Here is a 17,703-nt window from a genome sequence, read left to right on the forward strand (position 1 = left end):
TTATAATGGCATAATATCCAATATAACTGCACTAATGATTGATAACATGCATTGTAAAATGTCCAGATTGATAAAGAGCGTAGTAGCTGCTATTTACCTCCATCTTGTGAATTCATGATATTCAGAGCAAACAGCATTGCATTGGAGAATGTGGTGGCCTCTTCTTTGCTTGCAAAATTCAAGCCATAGACCTGCCGTGCATCGCGCCATTGATGAAAGGTAGGTGTTGCTTGATTGTATTTCAGTCCTTTCACAATTGAGTAATTAATCACTACCTGTGATTTGAAAGAGAGGGGTGAAGATTAAAAATAGTTCTGTTTTCAGTGGGAAAAAACCCCAACCCTTTGGTAAAGGTAGCTTCTACATGGCTGTATGGTAAGGCAGTGTGTGTTTCAATGACAGAAGATCCACATCTAGGGGTGAGACTTACAACAGTTTAATTCAGCCTCAGGGACTTGCAAGCTAGTTTTGCAAAATCTATTACCTGCTGGTGTTTTCTACAGCACCTCTGTAGGATACAGCTGTGCAGATACTGCAGACAGCTGTCAGGAGCCAGGGCCAGCAGCTGTTGCCATCTTTTGGAGGATGATCAATTGTCAGAAAAAGAGCCAGACAGAGCTCTTGGCAGTAACCGTGCCCTATAGCAGACACATGTTGGACTCGTTGTACTGGCTCTGCTTTTCTTCTCCCATGCCCCTGATCACCACCAGCTTCTTATGTTGAGAGAGTTTTTTCTCTAGAATCAGATAGGCAATGACAAAACCAGACAATCAAATACTTCCTCACTCACCTCCTCCCTTGCTATACGTGCTGTAATTTCCAGGTAAGGTGTGACTGCAGCAGAAGGGTGTTTCTGTATGTTTTGATTTAATCTGCTAAATACAATGCCCTCTTTATTCTTGGGCAGGGCACGTGAGACACCCAGCCACACAGCACAGCTGGGATCCAACCAGAAACCTCCAATGCTAGAAGCGTAAGCTGCTCTAGCTGAAGGTGGAGAGGCAGGAGTGTCCACTGCACCACTAATAAGCCAGGAGGACCCTTGGCAGACACCCATCTGTGGACTGACAATGGCACTCTGTTGTGATGCAAATTTAAGAAACAAAATGCCAACAGAAGGGATCATAATTATTCTCATAAACAGGCACGATGCAGTTGAAAACAGAGCAGGAGTAGGAAATGGAGTAGGCTCCCTCTTCATCAGCCTACACAGGCTGGGGTCAGAAGGGAACCAGGGACAGAGAAACTTAAAATTATAAGCAGGGAAAGTCTGAAGTTCATTATTCAAATATAGCAAATCTGGGTTTGAATATTCGAGATTGTCTCAAAAATAGTTATTTTGGCTGGAGTTTTATCAAGAGCCAGAACAATCCCACAATTTACGGTCCTCGTTGAAAGCCAATCAATGGAAATCCTCCTTCAAAGTAGTTTGTATGGCTCATCTGTAAATTATGTGGGCCAAACTGGTATACAGGAGTAGAAAGTGGGACCTTGGTGCACGCTGTCCAGGAGCTCACTCTTAGCACAAGTCTTACCATCCTGGACATGGTAAGAAGGGAGCAACAACTGAAGACAAGGGAACAGAGAGCCAGTAATGAATAAATGCTGTATATAGTATTTACTGTTACAGGTGGATCCCACACAACAGAAACCCTACCAATACATCTTTTTTGCAGTCTGAGTGAGCAGTACTTTGGGAAGTTTTCTGTTAGTACTATTATTTGATCTAAAAACCTCCAACATATTTAATGAGATTAACAATATTTTTGCTAGATGACTAACAATTCTTCTCAATTACAAAAGCACAGTTTTAAAATTAACTTAAAAGATGAATGATTCCTAGCTCTGAGTTTTTATTTTTCAGTGGATTGCTAATTTAAATTGGCAGAAAAACATTAGATGAGCACCTAATACATGAGAAGCAAATTGGTTTTCACACATTCTTATTTTTGAAGGATGACATCATCTCATTGATATAGATAGCTAACAGATGTCTGATAACTACACTATATTAATATATAAAAAATGATGGAAACCAGCAAAGAAGCCACTACACCAGTAGATAATTACAGATATACTGTATTTCTATAATGCATTTACTTACCTGAGACAGCATTAAACAGTGACATAGCAGATAGTCTTTGAATACTTGGTCTAGCTTTAGGCATAAATTATTGTGATGGTTATTGAACATTAGGTATCTGGTCCAACTGTTGCTCTCAAATCAGTATCTTTATTAAGCTTCCATGTAAATGCACTGGGGAGCAATCAGGCCAACACTGCTTTTTTTTGCCAGATTTCATAGCGAGATTTCTGACCTGTAATCCAAAGGGAGATGCAGGGCAGCCTACATTGGGTACATAAACTCCCAAGGACTGGTCCCCTGAAAATGGGAACTGCATCAGCAGCATGCTGCACACGAAGCCACCCACACCAACCAGAATTATGTGGAAACCATGTCACTCCAGTCACAGCAAAGCCATGAACTCACTCTTATAGCTGACAGCTTAGATAGCCCTTTTCTCTTGAAAAATGGTGACACCATGCCATTCTACCACTGAGCACTGGGAGAGCCTGTACTGATACTGTTCACACTCAAGGAGTCTCTGGAGCATCAAGTAGACTCATGTCTGGATTATTAACCCAACAGTTTTAATGTGTACCAATTTTTAAGTCTTCCAACCACTTCTGAGTAGCTTAATCATGGGATGGCACAGCCAGTATCTTCGCGGAAATGTTTAGAAAGACTGTGAGCTTCTACCAGGCTTTGCAAAGTGGGTATTTCTCACCTACTAAAAGAATCTTCTGTTTCAAAGGACAGCACTACTGAAGTCCGAAGAGCATCAGAGGGTGCAGTGCAGTTGTATAATGACAGAATTTGTAAAATCCCATGTCAAAAATCGTTTAATAGAAGTCAGGTAAACTGTTCCAAACTTGCTTTCCCAGAATACTGACCCAAGGAACTCAGAGAATCTGCTGTGTTTTGAGGGCTTGATCCCTTCAGCCAAATAAAGATAGAATTTGAATGTTGACCTTCAGTAATCATCAAGATGCCTGCACCTGTAATGCCTTGTCTTCAAACACAAAAAAGAGAGTTTAAAACTGGGAAATGAAACATAAAATAGGCAGATTTTCATTTTATCTCCTTTGGCTAATGTTTCCAGACAACAGAAAAAAAAAGAGGAGGATTCTCCTGCTGTTGTTAAGAATGAGTACACAAAGGTATTTTGTACAGATGGTATGAAGACTCTGCAAGGCACATGGTGACAACTAAGTGCTTCAGAACAGTAATTAAAATAAAGAAGGTCTCCCTGTTTGGAGCATAGGGGGTTTTTACAGGTGTTTCTAAGGGTTCTTTACTCTAAAGCTTTGTATCTCAATAGGAGAGCATCTGCCATGCTGAGCACACCAACAGTTCACCTTTTAATCTTCAAATGTAGTCTAGAATAGGTGAATTGGCGAAACTTACTGGAAATCTTGCAGAAATAAGTAATTGATATGTCCATAACAAACAGTTCTTACTAGAACTCTTCATCCAGAGTTTGTCTTAAAAGCTAAAAACATGACATTTCATGAGCTTATTTTTTTCTTTTCTAACCCTTTTAGTATTTTCTATCCTGAAATAAAGTAGTCTTGTTACTGATGTAAATGTCTGTGTTGTTTTGTTCCCTCTTAAATTCTGGATTTCAATGCTCTCCTATGGTAAGGAGTTTCACAGACCAGTTGTGCATAGTGTTAATATGTTGATGCCTTTCAATGTTCTCATCACTATAATGTTAGAAAACGTTTTCCTTCACTTCTACCTGGTACTCTTCTCATCCCTTCATCCCAGTTTCAACTGTAGGCTCTCTGGGGCAGGCAGGGAATTTTGGGATCTATGAAAAAAGCTTGAAAACCAGAAGCCCTTCCCTTCGACTGCAGTGTGTAGGCTGCTGAGCTATACATTGTCAGCACCAATGACGGTGGTGTTTGACAGGACTCACAGGAACGGGGCTAGAAGGGATTGAGTGGGCCTCAGGACCACGTCTAAGGTATAACCACAACCAAGGTCATGGGAAGACCTCCCACACAAGTCTTATACTATACTCTTGCTTGTCGAGTCATAACATGACATTTGCTTGTTTCTCCAGAGTATGAAATGGTTCAGAAGTTTGTTACCAGCTTGAGGTCTGCCACACTGCCAGCACTCAGAGTCCTCTCATGGGGAGCAGTCGTACGATTGCTAAAACAGGGAGGATATGGCGTAGCAGCTAGAAGCTGCTACAGTTGAGGCCAGCTTCCTTATTTCTGTAAGCAGGCCCAAACCTGACCAACTTCTAATAAGTTACAGCAGTGATTAATCGGTTCTTTATTTTTCCAAAAATGTGGTTTAGTTTATACCCCAAGAATGCTGTCCCCGTTTCAGTTTTGGCTTAGGCTCAAATGTAAAAAGTCCCACCTTCCCCAAGGCCCTGTTTTTACATTCACTTCGTACCACATCAATACACCAAACCCTCAGGAGATATGATTCACTTTTGACTTGCACCCTCCTCCCCGCCTATTTGTTCAGCGCATGCCTTTCGGTGATGAACTCATGCTGAGCTCAAACCACTAGATGTAAAATCATAATTTTAAATCCTCAGTTGAGCAGGACTCCGAACTGGGGAGCTACTGCTTGTCAGCTAAGCCATAAAGATGGACTACTTGTATGTTTTTAGCTTTGTGAACTTCTTACATGGTGACTAAAGCTAACACCTTTACAACAGGCAAGGTTATGACGATAGCTGGCAAGTCGCAACGCAGGGGTAAACCTTTGATTTGCGACTGTTGGGCTTTGAGAAAATGAATGCTGCAAGGAAACATGAAAGCTCATGACATCAAGTGATTGCAATACTGATCTGGCCTTAGCTTCAAACCACTTCTGGCCCCTGTGGCTACTTCAAAGCTTCGTAAGTCTACTTTTGGTTTTCTGAAGATTACCGCTCATGCCAGTGTGAGTCTATGAAACGTGCATGTCTGTGCAGAGCAGAAAGAGGAGTTCATGTACCACTGGTCTGTAACTTAGTGCTGCTGCTGCACACAAGCATACGATCAGCATGTCACCCAGACACATAAGGAGAACAAGAGGTCGGGTGACCATTTCCCAGGGGTGGGAATGATGCTCAAGTTCTGTCACTCCAAAACCCTTATTTCTTTGTGGTGAACTTTTTATACACACAGCTAGAGAAGAAGATAAACCCAGACAGGGTAAGCAGAATGAGATGATGGTATCATAAACTCTAACACACGCACCAAAAAAGGGCTAGAAACAGAAAAGCAGCTAGACAAAACCAACAAAAGGAGTCTACAGAAAAAGGTATGTGAAAAAAAGGATGAAAACTAAAGAGATAGATTATTAGAGGTGTAATATAAAACAACAAAAATTAAAAGGGAAACATTAAAGACAGGCGGGGGGAAGTCATGATTACTCTAGTCCATGCCTTGCCAAACAGTATGTAATAAAACTTTAAATCGTTCCTCTGTGGTATTGTTGTGTAACATATTTTACACTAGCTTCTCAACTCTTGGAAATCTGTGTAGCTTCATTAGCTTCATTATATGCCAAATCACATATTAGCTGAAGATTTGTTCGTTTCAGAAAAATATGGCAAAGCAATAGCTGTTACTAAAACCTCACTTTCAGTGTGATTTAGAACAACCTGAGAGCAAGCATGAAATTGCTTGTACAGAGAATTAACTGAAATTAATTTTTGTTCTTGTTAAATGGGAACACTTAGCAAGCCTAGCAAGCTTATGATTCCATGTGAGACTCATATAAAATATATTAAATTCTGAAACTTGAGACTTTCAGAATGCTCCTTTTAACATTATGCTACGCTGTCTTGAATTTACTTTATTCATAATACTGGATTTTTGCAATTATATTTAAAGTGAACACTTTCTTTTAGACAGCTTTAAGTGATGAAGGCAACCTGTACTCTTTTGTTTGTTTGAGGGAGGATTTTTAGTCTTTAAACTCTAGAAAAATATATTCTTCTATCTGTTTCCTTCTGCATTGAGATGATTTTTAGATGGCGTACAGCCTCTTCATAAGTAGGAACATTTGCAAGCAAACAGAATGTTACAGTTAATGCAAAACATGTTTAAAGTACAGATCAAGATTTGATTCTTTAATATATCCTACTCTAAATTGCACACTCTGGTTAAGACAGACCTCTGGTACACAGTCTCCCTTACATATATGTGAAGACTTTATTACTTTTGCTTTTTTTACACCAGCTATTCAGACCCATTGTAGACTGCAGTCACATGAAAATCATTTACATTCATCTGCTGGCTATGTAAAATAAACAGCTAGCATGGCCTGTCACAAAGCAGTACTGGCTTTCACAACTGACTAAGAAGCCACTGTATTTCATTTATTTTTGAAAATATTTTCCATTTTTGAAATGGAACATTAATATATTGCCTTTGCTCTACTGAAAAGTCTAAAAGCAGTGGCAAAAAGTATGGCAGATGTTTCAGAAGTGCTCTGCTGAACGGAGCTGAAAACCACTGTGCTCAAAACCCCCACTATTTCTAATCTGATTTTCCTTTCTCAAAACGATGGCTGTGTACATGGACAGCGTAGCAAAGTCAGTAACACTTCCAGTGAGCAACCTGACCAACTTTTCCAGCTGGCCCAAGCATCACTACAGCTGACAGCTGGGGGACATCATCTGCATTTCCATGAGCAGATGGGTCAATTCAACAGCTTGGAGGTGGTGGTGCCCTGGCTCCTGTTGTCCTGCTTGCCTGGGCTTGCCTGGGCTTGGTTCAGCTTGCCTTGCCCTGCCCTTGCCCCTCTCCCACTGGTGGCGATGCTCATCACACCTTCCCAGGACACAACGCTGCTCTCTGAATTGCCCACTTTTTTCTGAGTCTTCTGCCAGGTTGAGGGCTCGAGGTGAGCACGAGAGGCAGGCAGCCCAGGCAGGCTGGGCTGCTGCTGCCACACCTGCCTCATGCCAACACATGGAGTCCTTGACTGAATTTTCTGCTCTAAAATGCAAATGGCACTACCGTACAGCACTGCTACTCCACCCAAGTAAATTTTTGTAATTTAGGGTCTACATATGACATTCAATTACAGAGCTTCTGATGGTATGCACTGCCCAGCACACCCGTGAGCCAGGCTGCACAGAGCCATGCCGTGGCAGCCCTGGGCTGAGCACTGTGCTTTGGTGGCCGAGGGGGGTCTGATCCCAGTTCTGATTATCTAAATCTCATACAGCTCCTTTAATACCCAAGGAGGTCCTGCAGACTTAGGCTCAGATCACAGTGTGCACCTGGGACTTTAAAATGCATCATGAGGAACTAACTACTTACCACAGCAATGTAACAATCACACCTTGTGTGATGGCAGTACTAAAACTGAGCAAAAAGTAAGTTAGGAGGAGCTGAGGGCAAAATCTGCAGAATGAAGTAAGACTCATTTCACAAGCAAAAATGGACAGGGGAAAAAGTAACACTAAAATCTCCCTGGCATCTACCAAAAGTTCTGTCTGCAAATCAACAGTAATAAATTATGATACATTCTGTGTGCGAAAAATTATACAAAATCTGAGTAACAGACTTGTAGGCACCTTGCAGGGAGTAGAAAATGTTGCTGACTGCATTAAGAACAGAACTGACGGTATCAAACGAGATCAAAGGTTAATTTACAGGAAACTTGATACAGTTACTCACTTGTTGATCTTGCAGTTTAACTCCAACTACTCTGAAGGTGTTAGTGGCCGTGTTGTGGTAGATGTTGATTCTGCTGAATCCCTGCTGTCCAGGTTTGATTGGCACCCATTTCTTACTGGTATCGTCATAGATCATAACTGAAGCCCGGGCTTGGCAAATACTCTGTTCACTGGAGAGCAAAACCAACAAAATCAGGAATAAAACCAGTGAATTTTCTGCATACTACAAGAAACATCAAAAGGAAAAGAAACGAACAGAAATTATCAGAACTACTTACAACATACGTTTTATAAGAGATCTGCTAATCCTTTGAATGCAATCTGCCTGTGAAATTAAAGCTGGCATGTATGTGTTCATAGACACGAAAACCTCCAATATGCTGCTGTTTGGAACTGATAGTCTATTTTATATAACAATATTGGGCCCCAAGGAATAACTTATATCTCACAAACATTACGAAAACTGTCCAACAGTATGAATGCTCCATTTAGTTTATGTACCTATTGGCAAGTGAAGCCTTTCACATTTGCATGAAAACTTACCAATATTTTACAGCTTACTGACAAAATAAACGTGACATCCATGGCTGAGTTACACATTTAAAACTAGAAGCAAGCAGACCTTGAACCAAAAGCCACGTTAGGTAAACTGAAGAAATCAATTACGTTAATCCAACTGACGCCTAATACCCAGACCCACTGACGCACTTAGAAGTCCCAGAATACACAGTGCAAAACGCACAGGAACTCTTTTTTCCTTCATCCTAGTGGCAAAGAAAGCGGGAAAGGGGAATCCATGAATGTCTGGATTTCAGTGTTAAATAGCCATTATTTTGCATAGCATTAATATAGAACTATTTTTGTTCTGTAGATTCACAGAAATTCATCGGTTCTTTACCTCTTGCTTGCATATTCATGACTAATATACATATACTAGATTAATGCTAAAACACACCTTTCATGTGCAAGAAATGCTGCTGGCAAATACTGTTGAGCTGACATGTCAATACGGATCAGGATTTCAATTCCCACTCTCCTGACTTCCCAGCTACTTTTCTTATACCAGAGGAAATAGAAGTTCCTTGTACAAACGAAAAAAAAGAATCCTCCAAACTTCAGAGATGTGAGATCTTCAAATGTGTCACGGATATCCAACAGGCAAATACTGCACGTTAGGCCTACATAAAACTGTTAGGATTTATGTCCTGCAAAGATCTTAAGTTCATGACTGTCCTATTAACTTTACACCTATATATATTTATATATACCTCCCTTGCTTAGCCCAAGCCATATTAAATAATTTTTGGCAATCAAGTATCAACGGGTAATCCACTTTGCACACAAATCCTTTTTTCCCTCTTTTGCATACACATTGCCTCAGTAATGTCTCACTTGCCCACAAACACACAAGGAGCTCCTGGGTGGTGTTAAACCATATCCCTGCACTGCCATGCCACCAAATTACGCCACTTGTAAATTATACCAACAGTTACAAACCCAAACCCACCCAGCGCCATCACTGTCATCATTTTAATGAAAGGGAGCATGTTACTGTAAGTATTAAGAGGATCTGGGTAGATTACAGCAGCAATTTTCAATCTTTTCTGATTTGTGGGTCTCAAAAAGATTTCCAAGGCAGATGCATCCCCCATTGTACACTAAAGCCTACTGATGCTGGCCTGTTTTATCAGCCACCTTGCATAGCCTCTAGGCAGCCCACAGACCTCCTCCAGGCTGTGGGTAAGAACATGAAAACTCTTCACAGCATTTACAGTCAGAGCAATGGTGCTGGCAGACATCTTCATAAAGAACAAGGTAAGAAAATCCAGAGTAAAGTTTATTTTTATTACGTAGCACAGAAAGCTAGATTCTGATACCGGAGCAATACATTCAGATTAGAAAGACTAAACATTGTTTTATTTATATTCTTCAGAATTTATAAAACCAAGCTCATTCACTAGTTGCTGTTGCTTTGTTATGCGAGATACCTGGAGAACAGCTGTGCCTTTGCTGATGGACTTATCCAGCAAATACCTCTCCATCCTTTTTTTTTTAAGGTAAGCTAATGTCTCATGGCAGCTTCTCCATATCTGACACTAGCAGCTGAGGGATTTGAGCTTGCTCCAGCCTGTCTAATCCTCCAACTGGTGCAAGAGCCACAGACTGGCAGCAAAACCGGCATTGCCTGCATCCTCCAGACCTGCCTGGGGAAGCTCACTCTGCCTCTGATTCACAGATGGGAAGAATGGGAGAGAAATGCACCAGCAAAAAGGCAAGTACCCTGGATTAGCTTTGCCATGTGGAAGCAGAATGGCTAAAAATAATCTCCAGTGTGGTCCTGTGGCTGGACAGTGCTCACCTGCCTGTGCTACCACGTGTCTCATGCCACTTGCTGCTCCAGAGCTGGGAGGAGCATCCGCTGCATGGGGCCACAGCAATCCCCTACCCAGCGAGCCTGCAGGCTCCCAGAAAACATGGTTCCCAGGAGAGTCACACTCAGCCAGCATGACACCGGGTCTTTCTCCTCAGGCCTTGCCAGTTGCTGCAAGCCTTGCTGTACTAAGGTAAGGAAGAGCATACCACTGGTTTCATCAGAGCAAGTCTGGGACCCAATGTTGTCCCCATTTCAGTTGAATTTTGGCACCCAAAATTGCCATGGGCTCCTTAATTAGTCAAAATTAATTAAATTATCCTTACTTAAAACTAAGAGAACACATTTAACCATACAGACATGATGGCCTTACCATGGTGCTATTCTTAATGCCGTATGCAGATTCCCATACATAGAGCAACTTTGCCTTCAGTCTTTCCTGCCAATAAAAACTGCAGCAAAGAACCCCTCTACAACCCCATGACTGAAATATGGATGTAGAACCCATGAGCAATATTTAATGCATAGCAACCAATTGTTACTATAACATAAAGCTACACATCAAGCTCAATCCCTCCTCTCCCTGCAGTCAATGGAAGTTTTTCATTCATTTAAGTGGAAACAGGATTAAGCCTGTTATCTGGCCTCCAGTGAAATAACAGAAAGGAACATAAAACAAGCACAGCACGAGGGGAATCCTTTCCTGCAAAGCACTTCATCAATCTTTCAAAACCTAAAATGCCCCCAGGGACCCATTGCTACCTTGTCGTCTCACCCTAAATGGAGGTGTAACTCTTTATGCCTGAAGACTCTCTACTCATCCTACCCACAAAAAGCACTCTCCCACCACTACTTTACAGGGCTTCTCTGAAACAGTCTAGAAAGTGTTCCTCTTATAAAGGTCAAAGAGAACCTCTCTATTACCCTCTGTGGAGTCCATTATTTTAAATGTAAGTCAAGCAACATTGGTTTCATGAAGGTCCAGCAAAATTTTCTGTTATTTTTGAGACCATAGACCATTGATACTTATGTCAACTTGCATAACAGGCAATAAATATGGGCTTTAGTCACACTATTGTGCATAGTTACATTCCTTCTCCATGAGAAGAGTCTGGCAGATATCAGTATTTATACACAAAGTCACAAGTCATGAATTTTTAGAACTTGCCTTATTTTCCTAAGAACACACAAAAGTCACCGAAAAATGGATACGTGCTGGAGAATATCCAGCAAGTTTCACATACCTTTCCAAATATTACTAATTGCCCTATTGATTTTTTTATGTTACATTAACATGCAAGCAGTCAGACTCATCCACCTGGGTTTCCATCATAGGCAATTATGTGTAAAAAAGACAAAACCAGCATCATGGAGGGGTCTTAATTACAACATTGTTCAGGGTTGTGCATAATGTTTACTCCCATGCACTACACCTTGCTCTAGGGCAGATTTAAGACACTTTATTTATATGTGGAGGGGAAGGGGCTCTTCCTAGGGACCCTTTTACATCCAAATCCTAACATCCACTCCTATCTATTCTGAAAGCACTTCCTCAGTGATTTACATCTGTGGGATGGCAAACCTCTGCACCAGGACAACTTGTTTGCCTGAAGTTAAAGCAAATCTGCTTAACTTCATATCTGATAGAAGTAGACTGCACTGGAAAAATCCTTCATTCACAGCACGTACCTAAAATCCAGCATTCATCATTGAGATTTATAGAATATTGTTTCAACATTACAAAATTATAAATTAAAAAAAATGTTTGCAGATGATAATGTTTGCTTCATTTTGTATAGCCCATTTTGAACCACTGTCTTCCAGCTCTTCTGTTTAGGATTCATCTTCACAAATTAGCAGATTAGCAAATTTGGAGTTAACCCTTCTTGAAAGGGTCAAATTTGACCTTTCTTGCCCAGCCCCAGTGAGAGTGGGCAGCCAAGCACGGCACCTGGGCTGTATGGCATGCTTAGGCTGGCCACACAGGTTTACTGTGTCCTCCCTGCTTTGCTAGGTACAGTGTCAGCAGCACTTCCAGCCTCAAATGAGTCATGTCAAGCTTAAAAGGTACCAGTTAAGGTACAGAGACTACTGAATTTGGGGAAAGCAGTTGGGGGTAGCAATAAGGCTGCACCTCGAGACAGTGCTGCAATGAAGGCAGCTTCATCTAGAAATGTCTTTCCTCTTCCATTTATGCAGAACTTGAAAAATGCAGTCCTTTCTTTGTGGCTTTTAGTAAATTTATGATTACCAAGGACTCACAGCTAAAAAAGAGCCATAAAGGAGTGTAGAAAAGATAACACAGGGAATCTTAGGGAAAATACCCGTATTTTTTGTGAATTATCACGTGAGACTTAATGGGGCTCCTTGACATTACATGGCTGACTGCAAGTAATTAAACAGGAAGAGGAAACTTAGGGGAGAATGAAATGACAGAAATTACCGTGGAGGTTGGGAGTGGGGGAGCCACAGATTGGGGAAAATTCCTCCTGCTTCACTCTGACTAGCCCAGTGGGTTATCCATACGCATTTGAGCAAAAAGCTCAAAAACTGAATCACAAGGGACCTCGCACAGACAATAAAGAGGGGAAAAAGGAGTAAACCATAATGGTTGGAGGCAAGTCTTTGGTAGAGAGGCTCTGGAGGGTCTTCAAGGCTTTTCTCTCCTGTCCCAGATTGAGAAAAAGATGACATGCCAAGCCGCACTGCTCCTTCATCGACCTGTTTTCTCTACTTAAAAGTATTTTCTTATGAATAAAACTTTCACAGAGCATGGTACTGAGTCACTGAGCCCAGCTCTGAACAGCGGCCCTGTGCAGAGCCTGCTGTGGTGCAGGGTAATTCCAGCCCTACCCCTGACTCCCCGACCAGCACCAGCCCACCCAGAGGTCACCTCTCCAGGGGCAATGGGAAAGATTAAAATACTTTCTCCTAGAGCCACGACAATGTAATACAGCTTTTGGAAGGTCACCAAATCATGCTCACAGAAGCGTAACAAATGACCGCAACTAACCAACTTCAGGGTTAAACACGTAATTCTGTGGGCTCTACTCCAGAAAGCCAGCTGGACCAGAAGATTTCCACTATCCTTTATATTTACAGACACAACTGTTTCCTTGGGGCAGAAATTCACTTAACATAAACTGTGAAACTCCCCTGACAGAAATCACGCTATCATGCTTTGAACCTATTACAGATCTACCCTGTTTCAAGCTGCTCATGATTCTCTCACCTTCAAACAAGCTGTCTTCTGGTATTCTTAGGAAATGCAAACAGCTATTTTCACAAACATTTACCTTATTTTAAATTTCTATTTCCCATCCATTTCCCACACACACACTACAAATTATTAATAATTTAAAACTATTTTGGACTGACCTACCCATCCTAATTGGTGTCACAAATCATTAATACCACTTTGCCCAAGGCTCATCCTGCCTGGGAACAAACCCTCAGCACACAAAACATGTGAGAGGACTCACAAGCCATTTAACATAACTCACTTTACTTGTCCACTGAGTCTGCCTAGAGAAAGTCACAGCTGTGTGGTTAAACCTGACATGCAAGAAATAGATGCTGATTCTGATTTAAGAAGCTGACAGAATTCTCTCAATGTCAGCTTAAACAGCTAACGTAAATACAAAATCCTGTATATGGAGACATGTGGTCTCTGTGGTACATATCTGTGTTAACCTCAAAACTAGTAAGCTTCAAGTCATGTTCCTGCAGCATTTAAAGTGTACTGCAAACTCTAATGGACTAATTTGCTAAACATTTTAATTGGTTTCACTACAATAAATATAATAATGACTAGGATGCAGGGAAGTGTTTCAATAGCTATCTTTATAGAAAGAGGTGGATATTTCTGCCTGACAACTGGATTTACAGAAAAAAAAACTGGGAGACCCTCTGAACACAAGTCAGTCTGATCATCTGGGCTCATATAGACCATATCTGACATCTACACTCATCAGAGATAAAACTCGTTGCAGTGCAGTGGCTCTCCAGCCTTCCCAGCAGAGATTCACCACCAGCTTTGCTCATAACCCTATTTCTTGTTGGGAGCCTCATTTCTCCACTACAACATCAGTCATGCTTAGGACTCCTTCTGGGACCTCCTTTTTCAAAGTCTACTTCCCTCTGCAACCAAAACCACAGGACAGTCAGTGTCACCATCTGTGACATTCACCTCTACCTCTGCACCAGTGCACTGAAGAAACTTATTTCCTCAGCAACAGAGCAAAACCTTATACTGAAACAATAGCATTTAGCCACTGATTGAACTACAGGACAGTGGAAACCCATAGGGACTTTACATCCAGATAGGTGCTCTCAATCCTCAGTGACATGCAGATGCCTGAATATTTTCTAGGAGACATTTAGAAAAATAGCAGTCACAGTTTCACATATAATATGGAGGTGCCACAACCAATGTCTCTATTTGCTTTTCTGAGTCCCATTTCCTGGGACCTCTTGAAAAAAACAGCCCACGGACCCAGTGGTCAGAAGTCCTGTTTGCGCTTACTCTTGGTTGCTTGCCTGTGCAGAGAGACCTCCACAACAGTGCTGCCCTTGTCCCAGTCAGCCTGAAGTGAAACCTAGTTCCCAGGGGAGCTGCTATTTTTTGGTCCCCTGCTCAGCTTAGATGTACAAATTGAAGACCTGCCTCCGGTGCTGGGCTTTGGCTGCATTGCCAGCAGGAGATGAGCCCTTTGCACTGAGCATCTGCTGCAGGTGTCTGGCCATCACCTTTTTCCATTGTTAAACTCCAGCATCTAAACAGTTTAATATTAAATAATTACAGGAAAATAGTACAAATACAAAGCCTGCTTCATAAGCAGCTCTCAAAAAGACTGACACTGTTAAATCAAGTCATGACACACCTGCAAGACAAATACATATTTTACAGAGCAGGAAATGGAAATACTGGTACCTACAGCATTAACAAGAGTAAGATGAACACCAGTTCACCTCCACAAGGAAGAGTATTTAGGAGTTACTCTTTCTACTAGTAATGAGACATTCATTTTGAATTCTCCCTTATTACATTGGCATACCCAGTGGGTGGGAATTGCCACGTCCAGTGTCTGTTGCAGGCGTCCATTGCAAACACTTCAGCTGGAAACCAAAAAAAGAGACGGTTCATGAGGCACCCAGGTCTCACACTAAGCCAGGACTTTGCCAGATGAGTTGCTAAATTTGGGACTACGCATGCAATACTGGCATGACCAGAGAAACTTGCATAACCTTCTGTCACCCTCAGTGCTCTTGAGTGAGTAGAAATTAAAAAAAAAATAAAGTATGCAAAACAATAATGCAGTGGAAGAGATGTTCCACGTGGGCCTGACTGTCGGTCCAGAACAGCTTACTCCTCAGCACCGCCAGCAGACAGCCCTGACCTCTCGGTGTCCGCCATGGCACTTAAATAGCACATCTGCCAATCAGTGGAGATTTAGGGCCATCGGAGTGGCCGCAGATTGATGCCCTTGTAAGCCGGCACATATGCTTAGTTTATGTTGCTGAGATTTTGAAACTACGTGGTGGAGTTAATTTTAACCCATCACTCTTCTGGTAGGTTTTGCAAACTGAAGCGTAAGAATTCAAACGATTCTAAGGGGAACTCCAGCCATCAGTATCTCAACTCAACATCTTAAAAAAATGCTTTAAGAGAAGTGCTTTGCAAAAGACACTTCTTAGAGGAAGAGAAGTGATTCGGAAAAGTGCCATCGCTGCCGGGCAGCCAGCCTCCCAGAGCCATGCTGTGCTCTAGGAAACCTTCCCTTCAGCTTCCACCTGCTCCAACAAGGTCAGGCCACTGTTGTCTCCTAATGGAGGAACTCAACTGCTCTGTTAACACTTTAATTCATGCAACATGTCTTTCTGCAGTGAAGTGTGGTTCACTTTCAGATTTTGCATACCACCTTGAAGATATACTTTGGGAGTTCCTAAAAATAAATATCAAGTAAATGTTTAGAATTTCCTAAAAATAAATCAATTAAATGGCCTGGGGAAACACTACGAACCCAACTAGTCAAAAACAGTAAAAAAGCAACTTGACTAGATCAGGCTGCTATTAATATAAACTATTTCCTTTCACACTTAAATTACAGAAATAAAAACAAGAAGTAACTAATCTTGTAAAATACATTATGCAAAACACAAAACTGAAATGTCAAGTGAAAACACATGACTGTGGGCTCTCACTTATGAGCCAGCCATCTCCATATTTCAGGAGAACAATGCCTTAAACAAAGGTTTTGAAAGATCATAATCGTAACTAATAATAAGGAGAGGCAGACTCATAAGTGAATACAGGAAATCAGCATAAAGGTCTTTCATTAAAGCTGGTGTTGCTTTGCCTTGGTTTCCCTTCAAACCCAGAAGAAATGCAAATAAACCTGTGACAAATCCCCTGGAGCTGACAGAGGCAGACCAGGAATGAAGGAGGCTCACTCCATCAAGTCAGCCTCTTCCTCACTGCCAGGGGATGCATATTAATGTACCATTGCCATAAAAGCTTAATTACCATTTTATACAATTATAAATTACCTTATGAGACTATAAACAAAACACAGACCTTCTGCATCTATGACAATACACGGTCTCCTTCCCATCCAGTCACATTAACCCTGGTCAACAAATTCCCTGCCATCCTGCTCTGTCCCCAGATACTTACATGTCTGCCATTGAGGAAGACCCGTCAGGTAATCCCGCAGGAGTATACACTCAAATCCAGCACGTGTGCTTAAACCCAAATAGGCTATTTCACCTGATTACTGAGCAGAAGACAAATTTGGCAGGGAGACAAGCCAGCAGTCCCTATGAAGGCTTATAACCAAAACAGGAAAGGGAAGCTTTATCGAGAGAGCAGAAGGGCAGGAAGTAACACTTGTACGGCAGGGGCGGGGAAGGCACTTTAAAGAAGAAATGTATTCTTTCTTTTAGCTGATTTATGGAACGAAAGTCCAAACAATATAGATTAAGATTAGATGCACCGCCTTTGCCCCATTGGTGGCATGGATATTAAAAACATTTGACTTATTTTCTCAAGGCACAGGTACACTGTCCAAGAAAACGCGAGAGCAAACAAACCTCAGATCCAGAAAAAATTGCTATTATTCATTTATGGCATGAGTGTTTGCACGGTACAGAACCAAACCCAGGGGCCCCGGTGGTACCAAGGGCCCACATTCCACCTCGCTGCCAGCCTGGCATGGCCTATGGCTGGCTGGAGGTCAGCTCCAGCCAAAAACTTGAATTGGCACAGCACAGCGCCCACAATGCTGCATGCTGACTCTCATCTCCCGTGGCAATACAGATTTTGGACGTGAGTTTCTCTACATCTGACTAACTCTGGGTCCAGCCAGAGTGAAAGCTTTTTTTTTGGTTGCTGTCCAATCCTGTCATCCTACTTCGGCATTCACCATAAATAGATAAACTACCAGTTAGTTCTGTCTACCATCCTGTCTCTTTTTTAATTGGAGTGCCTTGCAAAACTAAGCCTCCTTGACCATGCTGTGCCTGAAGGAGACCCTGAGAAACTACCAGCTTTCATTTCCATCCTACCATGAGCTGCCTACATATATGTTTGCATGCATCCACGTTCCTGTTATCCTCCCTTGCTAT

The 17,703-nt window shown here is 41.8% G+C and overlaps 1 protein-coding gene across 1 annotated transcript in view; it reads right to left on the bottom strand.

Moving 5' to 3' along the window:
* The window catches only part of EVL (Enah/Vasp-like), a 92,903-nt gene extending 76,119 nt beyond the window's left edge, over nt 1–16,784 (bottom strand). Inside the window, exons 1-3 of the mRNA XM_086462903.1 lie at nt 16,754–16,784; nt 7,708–7,876; nt 98–275 (exon numbers count right to left, since the gene is read on the bottom strand). Coding sequence (XP_086319029.1) covers nt 98–275; nt 7,708–7,876; nt 16,754–16,764 — 358 coding nt within the window. The 5' untranslated portion in view covers nt 16,765–16,784. The remainder of the gene's footprint in view (nt 1–97; nt 276–7,707; nt 7,877–16,753) is intronic.
* Between the last annotated feature and the right edge of the window lie 919 nt (nt 16,785–17,703).

Source organism: Leptosomus discolor, chromosome 3 (genome assembly GCF_034619465.1).
Source record: "Leptosomus discolor isolate bLepDis1 chromosome 3, bLepDis1.hap2, whole genome shotgun sequence".
Classification (NCBI taxonomy): domain Eukaryota; kingdom Metazoa; phylum Chordata; class Aves; order Leptosomiformes; family Leptosomidae; genus Leptosomus; species Leptosomus discolor.